This window comes from Habropoda laboriosa, unplaced genomic scaffold (genome assembly GCF_001263275.1).
Source record: "Habropoda laboriosa isolate 0110345459 unplaced genomic scaffold, ASM126327v1 scaffold39, whole genome shotgun sequence".
NCBI lineage: Eukaryota > Metazoa > Arthropoda > Insecta > Hymenoptera > Apidae > Habropoda > Habropoda laboriosa.
Genome location: NW_017100138.1, coordinates 153,578 through 162,362, shown reverse-complemented (window position 1 = coordinate 162,362; position 8,785 = coordinate 153,578). Strand labels below are relative to the sequence as shown.

The following is an 8,785-nucleotide window of genomic DNA, read 5'->3' as shown; positions in this document are numbered from 1 at the left end:
GGTTATGGTCATATTTCAACATCCAACCTAGTACGTTGCTTAACACAGTCTTATCATCGAGAATCTTACGATAATAATTAATATCACGGGGGAACAATATTCAAGTTTACCAAAGGAATAACTTGGCTGGAACGATAACGGGATTCTCATTAACGTGTTTCTCAGCTAAACGTTCTATCATCAAAGAGGTTTGAGAAACGCCGACCTATTTTGCCGTTCCTACTGCCTCTCCTCTCTCCATTCGAACCCTTGCTTCATTTTCACACCAAAGAATCTGAGAACGTGAAGAATAACGAAGTCCCTCTTCCCGTCGCTTACCAGGTCATCCTCAAACTCGTCGCCGTCCGTGTCCGAGTCCGAGCGACCTCTCAGCTTTCGAACTTTCTTTTTCACCTCTTTCTTCACCACCCTCGTTATCGCGTTTTCCGGCTGCGTGTAATCGTTTACCATTTGTTAGAAGAAAAGTCTACTTGAATGCTAACAACCGACCGAACCGGACATCGACTAGCCGCTGCTTACTGGGATGAGAACGACTAGCGGGTTCGAGAACTGAGCGACACGTTCATCTTTAAATCCTTTTAATACCCATCCATCTCTTGCAAACTTGTCAGAAATATCTTGGCATTTTTTTTTTTTGGAAGGGAGGGAAATTATTAAAAATTACAATTTTAAGGTTATAAAATTCTTACGACCCAAATATAAAATTACGGTAGAATATTAAATTATAAAAGGATAACGGTTTTCGGGAGAGGATTAAGAATTATAATTTTAACACTAGGTTTACGGGACGCGTCATTCTGACGCATTTCGAATTTCAAAAAGAAAATTACGAAAACCGTTTACATTTCCTCTCCTACCACTGATGCTTATTATAAATTTTATATAAATACAATAATATCATGTAGTTTCATTTATAAGTTAATAGTGTATATGTGGTTTTTAAATAAAATAAGTTGTTTTTTTAAAGAAAATCTGCGGTTTCATTCACGCGTAAATCTGACGCGTGGCCGTAGAGATAGGTATATAAGAAATGTCCGTAAACCTAGTGTTAAGATGATAAAAATCTCATGACCCAAATATAAAGTTACAGTAGAATAGTAAATTGTAAAAAAGAGTAGCGGCTCTGTCAAATTCTTAATGCCTTGATTTTCTGGTATATTTATACCTATTGCTTTGAAGAGTAAATGGAATTCTGTTCCTTTAGTCAAATAATTTGCCAGGATTTTTCAGCACATTTCAGGCAAGTGACAAAGTCAATCTTGATAAAAGATGATAATTTTGCATAAAAAGTAATTTACATTATTGATAGCTCTTTTATTCATAATATGTAACTTTTTGTTTTTAAGATATGTAATAGGCTTCAATAAAACTGCAGAAAGGATTATTGTATGTTCTATGTTTTGCTTACAAAAATATTTGATTTACTCAGATATGTCTGGCATGTTCTGTAAATTTTGAGATAGGTACTAAGAGGCTCAAAGAGCTTCAAATTGTTTTACTTAAGAAACAGTTTTTTCTGAAATATTTAATTAGGAAAATAATGAAGTAATATTCATTCAGACATTGCTTAAGAAAGTGTTTAACACCTAAAGGAACGGTTGCGAGATTTTTCCTGTTATGGAACCTCTTGGAGACTTTCTGTTTTCCTTGTTTGTTACATGAAATTAGCTGGGCTAATGGTATTTAATACGTATTGGAAAATATTTCAAGAAACTATATTTGTAAGAATTCTAATTATTCTACATTTTTTAAGTAAATTAACTCCCTTGTAGGAAAAAGTATAGGATCTCATTAAAAAAAAGAAAAAAATAATATAATTCCATTCTTCACATGCACCGTTACATTTGCACAAAAAATTTGATCATAATAACATAGAATCTATTAAACTATTCAATTTTTCCTTGTATTGTTTTTTTTATTTTCACTTAGAAAAGACTTGTATGTATCTCATTTTATAGATTCACTCTGTATACATATTGATAATTATAACTGATAACTACAAGAAAATGTAAAACATGCATTAAAGTTTGGCATGAAATAAACAATCAACAATTTGCAAATTAAAAAAAAAAAACTGCTTATCTTGTGTTGTTGGATTTAATTTTACCTCATACAAAAAGAGCTATCTCTTGAGTGTTTATTTATTGAAGGATTTTTATGCTTTTTTATATATAAATTTAGAATTAAAACACCCCATTATGATGATTTATAAGGAAGCTTGTTAGTAATAATACTGAAGTTTAAAATAGCATTGAATTAATTTAAAAATACCACAAAAAGTGTTACCAATTTTAGAATAATGATGGAGAAAACATGTCCAATCCTTTAGGTGTTAAGAAAAATTCAATCTCTTTAATGTTTACAATCTAAAGGAATTCTCAAACAATGAATTTTATTATACTATAATATAATTGATTGTAAAGAAAAATAGTTTAAAAATACATTGATTTTTGTTTAAGAAAAAATAAACAGTTTAACAAAAGAACACTAACGATTATATACATATAAGTATTGGAATTTTTTAAATTTTCAATTTGTAAGAGAAGCTTAATTGTTTACCAATTCGGAAGGTGTATCGCTTCTTTCTTCGCCTATGTAATAAAAGTAATAAAATGACTACGTTTAAATGACTACACGCTACATTTTTCAGAAATGCAACTTAAAATAGCAATACAACTTTATTATTTACTAAAAACGAACTACTCACTATTATCTATAATTGTAGAGGTCAAATCATTTCCAATAAAAATGTCTATCATAATAAATATTCCTAATTTGCAATGATTATTCGCAATCTTTTTTTGATAAAATGTGTCTATCTAAAGTAAACAAATACACATACTGTCAAAACATGTTGTTATTCAATCTTAAACCATTGCGTAATTGCATAACCGTTAAAATCAGAAAGTTGAAATTGACATTTTATTTGCTTCCGTTCACACTTTAAATTAATGAAATATTTAAACATTCTTTTACTCTATCTCACGAAGAATTTAATCTTATGTGATAGCTTCTATTTGAACGTTAGAACAACTATTAATATCCCAACCTTACCTCAAATTTATCCTTGATACAACTGCAACATATAAAATTACCATTTTTTTCGAAGAAAATAAAACACGCATGCGATTATGCATAGTTATCATACCCTATTAAATTAAGGTTAATAATTAGGAAAACAACAGGTGAAACGAAAAAAATATCCTCTTCCTGGATAAAAGATATTCCTAGATGCATCTTGCAAACCGCTGAAGATAATTTCGTAAGAGACTACACCTAAACGGTTTTTCCAATCCCATTCACTCCCCAGAAGATGATTATCCATTCAATCTCTATATTTAGTCAAGTCAAATTTCACCTGGCGACCACACGTCGCCTCGACTTCTACGCGTTTCCCGTTTTCTCATTGAGAAAAAAAATCTCTATGCGTCCCGTGGTAAGAATGGGAAAGGGATAAAAAAAAATGACAATTCGAAACACCTAATTCCGAAGATCCTAAAATTAGTCACATTTACACGGTTGACAGATGTGTTGAAAACTCATAGAGAAAAAGACGACGAAGAGGCAATAAAAGTATACGCGAATGCGACTGTGTCAAGGTGAAGGTGCGTCTACAACACCAACTGCTCGGTGAAAGCAAATGGAACATCCACTTGGTCGTAACTGTACTTCGAATCACATATCGGAAGTTGGAATATTAAACTTTGTTTAAAAGAACGAAATATAGAATACCGTGTTATTATCTCTCACGTTTGCTTCCTTTGTTGCATTCGTTACTTGTTATAATACATGAAAATATTACACGAATGCGATAATTGATTTCATTTTTTTCTAGTGATTTTGAATTCAGTAACTGTAGTTAGATTCTCTACAGAAATAGGAATTTATAAATTCTTCATACGAATCGTTAAAGATACCGAATTTAAAAAAAAAGATATTTTTATTGGTGATATAGTGAAAATTTTGCAAAAAATTAATTACTAATATACCCGATGCCTAAACAATTACACTTTGTGAGCAGTACTTAGAAAAATATACAATTACTTAAATAAAAATAATATTGTGATAAGTATAAATATGTCTTCAATGAGCGATATTAAAATACAGAAAACAATTTTATTCGTACGTTAGTATGTTCTGCAAATAAAATATCGTCTGAATAATACTATAAAATAAGTGCAAAATTGAACACGTAGTCGAACGTAGCGAACCTACAAAAGTCGATGACATCAGCATCCGCCGTCACATCTCTCCCTAGGTCACTTTTTTATCGAGTTGACGTATACGCCAGAATTTAACAGGTATCAGTCACTCGTTTCAACTATCGTAAATATTTATTATGCGACATTAAAGGTAATTGAAAATCAAATTTTTTATGGATTCACAAAACTATATATACAACTGAAATATTCATCAGATTTTAAAACTCTATAAATACTTTTTTACTTGCAAAAGTGATTAGATAAATGTATACAACCATTACATTAATTTATCAATCATAAATTACATATTACGTATCTTGCTTCACGTCTTACGAAAATTTATCTCGTGAAAGCAACGATTTTCCACTTTTAAATTACATTAAATAATGATACCATTGGTGTATTATCTATACAGTATAAAGCAGTGGGTACTCGGAAGTCAATAATTACGGAGTATATTTCACTGAAGCAACTACTAAAGCTTTTAGATATTTACACTTTGGCCCCATTTTACACGTGAAAAAGAGCCATGTTGAATAATGTAAGGAATTACTAAGTAATTCCGATACGCTAAATAACCAGCTATCTTACCTTCTTGTACAATTTGATCCATGTCAGATCACCCTTATTGTCAGTGTACTGAAGTCCGAAGAACCACACCTCGCGCAATCCGATCGTTTTTACAACCTGGTCAAAGAGTTGCTTCCCGGTGGTCGTGTGCTGGATCGCGAACTCCAGTTCAGCGTCCATCGTCGTCACCCTGACATTCATCTTCATATGTAAAGAAAGAAAGAAAGATCTAAGATGTGAATTATATTAAAATAAATGGTGACACCTGGTAGGTAGTAGAACGCCACGTCTAATCCATTTTATTTATGTAAATTTCAGTTTTTCCTCTTAAAGAAGAAATAATTGGCAATTGATATTGAACGTTATCATAAAACGCTTACCATTTTAGCACCGGCAACCATGGCTGCGATGATACGTGAACGTGCACGCGAATTCAAATGAACGAGACGTAAACCGTTGAACGAACTGCGGTAATAAGTGGCTAGGTATTTCACGCCCGAATACGAATATATTCAACGGTACACTGTGAATTTAAGATGTACTGTTTAAACCAAACGAACGCTCAATATCATACGATTTAACCGTTCGACCGTCAACTTTTGCCAGTCTCAAGTCAGACAATGGGCTAAGGGGCAAGTGCAGCCTGCAGCGTCTATCCCCCCACTTTTCTCCCTTATAAGCAGTGCATCGTTGTCTCTCTCTTTTGGAAACATCGGCAGAGCCTCTAAGAGGAAGAGGGAAGAACGAAAGCGATCACGTGAGGAAGCCGGTGCGCACAGCCGGGACCAATCAGCATTTAGTCGAAATACCGGGTGTACGGAAAAAAAAGCAACTGTGTCTCGAAAACGGTTCGTGTTCACTGACTTGGCCATGCTTTTCAAAGCTATGAAACGGTATAAACTGATTTCACAGACTGCACTATATTAATCAGTATATGTTTTTCTTCAATTAATATGTGTTTTTTATTTACATCATATACAAAACTACTCTCTTCAGTAGCGAAAATAAATTATTACTGTTTGTAAATACGATTATAAAGGGTGTATCAAAATATTCGTCATCACAATTAAATAGGTACGTGCAAAAATATTAAGTTTCTATCTAAAATGTAATATTATTAAACTACTATAAATAGGTTAAAAAACACAGATATATTTACAATTTATTACATCTTTATTTTATTAATACCATCATTTATGACAATAAAATTAGTAACTGTATTAAATATTTGTGCATTTTTTCATATTTATATTATATAAAATAAATATGTTAATCATTGTTACATTTTAATAATTTATATTTCAAACTAAGAAGTAATTTATTTTCCACATAAACTTTAATAAAATATTTAATAGACAATTTTTACTACAGCAGAATATATAAAATTACATTACATGTTTTCAGCAATAAAAGATTCAAAACAAAACTAATTTTAAATAAAGTTTATTTTTTTATTTTACATACCGTCTTCGGCATTTTGGCAGCTTCGTCTTTCTTGTTAAATACCAAAAATATCAATCTGAAACAAAAGTTAATTGTAATCTATGAAACATATTATTAAACAATTCTGTAATACTAGGTACTGATTAATACTACAAAACATTCATTCATTTTTCTAAATATGATAAAAATAGAATATTACGTTGAAATGTGCTATACACTGAAAAAAAAATATTGTAGACAGGTCTCATTTTTAAATGTTGGTTTTAAAATTTATTATCTTCATTTTTACATTTTCAATGTAAATTAAATCAGAAAAATTGGTCGTTTATTAACGATATGTTGTAATGTCTTTCGTTATTTTATTAAATGTATAACAAAATGTATAATAATATTTACTGTATTGTAAAAGTAATTAATGAAGGCTACAAAATGAAAATTTAATTACTAAACAATATTACATAACAACAATGATGAATATATTTAAAATTATTACAAAATAAAAATTTTAAAAAAAAGTAGCACGTTTACAATCGAGAACTGCATACAAGTCTCCATATTGGAAGAAGAGACAGGTTATAATGTAAGTCCGCGTGACCGACATCTGCTGACAGCAAGGAGTGCCTGTACACTGTATCTAGCATTCCCTTTTTATCTAGGACCACTACATCCGTTGAATCATTGATATCTCCTAACTTTTGTCAGTGTCGGTACAAAAACTCTGCAGGACGTATCCGTCCAACTTTTCACGAAACATGAAGATAGAAAGTATCTATTAATAAAGTCTCCATTTCCGACTACTGCGTCCGAAGTCCAAAATACTCGTCACAAAATCTCTGTTTACGTGAATGGCAAAAACGCGTTTACTACTCACGATTACTACGTAAATTCGAAATTTTCATTTTGATTTCAAACATAATTCTAAGAGAAAAAAGCACGCGACGTGTACGATATGGTTCAAACATGAAACTTTCGTATCGAGGAACGGAAACATATTTAAAAAAAAAAAAAAATGTAAATACACAAGGTGTCATACGCTAGAAATTTCCACGCGACGAAAGGAATAAACGAGAGGAATATCATGATGTAAAAGGATTCGTGTTTCAAAATCTCTTTCAAGGTCGCTCATTGACACGAAATACATAGCATTTTAATAGTAAATTGTACATCGATCATAAATCTTTATTTCATAAACATTACATGTTTTTCTCTGATTTATATAAAATTAAGTAAAATACTTTTATATACATATTGGTACAACATATAAATTATCTTCCCAATCTAATACTTAGTGAAATAAGAATTAATAAAAAAAAAAAAAACCCGGAACTTGAAAGTCCAATTGTTATAAAAGATATGAAAAAAATTGAGTTATGCATACCAGTAGATAGCGTGAAGTATTATAACAAATTCCTAAGCTTAGCTAGAAATACGTGGAATTAACAGAAATCTAAGCTTGTATTCTGTCTCCGTTGTCTCGTTTTACTTTAAAGGAAAAACGGCGGCTAAACGATTCATAAGAGACCGGGTATTTCACATTCCAATTAAAGTAGCATTCATGCTTAAGTAACTGTAATAACATCAATTGTCTGAATACTTTGTTTTATGTAATAATTAATTATTCACCCACATTTACAGAAACTTATTTTTCATTGATATGTTTACTGCTTGGTTCTTCGTACGAAAAAAGGTTGAGACGTAGCATGTCACCTTCAAGGAATAAAATTATAAGGCAAATATGTTTATGGACCTATCGCCTAAATATAACACGTAAAAGTGAAGTGTCAATTGGAAGGAAAAACATCCATACTAAAAATTATTTAGAAATATTATAGAATGGTTTTATAATTCTAAGAAATAACCTTTATGTAGGTTAACAAGCAAAAGGTTAGTTCTTGAAAAAAATAGAAAAGAACTAACGTTTACATCATCATAAAAACATGTAACAATATTAGAACGTATAGTATTTTGAGGTTTGATTAAAAAATAATTTGTTGCAAGATTTATAAAATACACTTATGTATCTGCTTAATACTAAGCAACAATTCGATGTGAAGAACTTACATTATTGTGTTTATAAGATATAATTCCTATAACACATGTGCCACACATTCACGGTAGACCGGTGGCACTTACACTTGCACTATACTCGCGACAGAAAACGACAGGAAATTCTATGATCCACACCCAAAAATCCTGTCACCTTCAGACAATACTGACACCTCACTGATAATATGGCTGCCGCCTGCCCACCAGTTCACTCAATTTTCTTAAGAGAGGGGATAAATCGTAGAGTAGATATTTGATATAGATGAAGCACTCTGTAATAAAAATAGTAATTGACTTTTAAATACTGTCATGAAATACATTAAATCTTTCCTCCAATTTCTGGATCTTTTTTCATACATTGTATATATTTTTCATTTTTGTTAAATTACTTTGAATTTAATACTGCTATAATATTGATTTTAAAAACTTTTTTAACACAATTTACTAGTTTGCAAAGTACTACGTGTACTCTCAACCTATATACTAAATTAAAATATTGTATAAATATTTAAAGATCTGTAGTC

At 30.8% G+C, this 8,785-nt stretch overlaps 1 protein-coding gene across 1 annotated transcript in view; it reads right to left on the bottom strand.

Moving 5' to 3' along the window:
* Positions 1-5,370, bottom strand: part of LOC108579616 (moesin/ezrin/radixin homolog 1) — a 32,307-nt gene extending 26,937 nt beyond the window's left edge. The window contains exons 1-2 of the mRNA XM_017943201.1: positions 5,153-5,370; positions 4,794-4,973 (exon numbers count right to left, since the gene is read on the bottom strand). Of these exons, the coding sequence (XP_017798690.1) occupies positions 4,794-4,973; positions 5,153-5,173 (201 nt within the window). The 5' untranslated portion in view covers positions 5,174-5,370. The remainder of the gene's footprint in view (positions 1-4,793; positions 4,974-5,152) is intronic.
* Between the last annotated feature and the right edge of the window lie 3,415 nt (positions 5,371-8,785).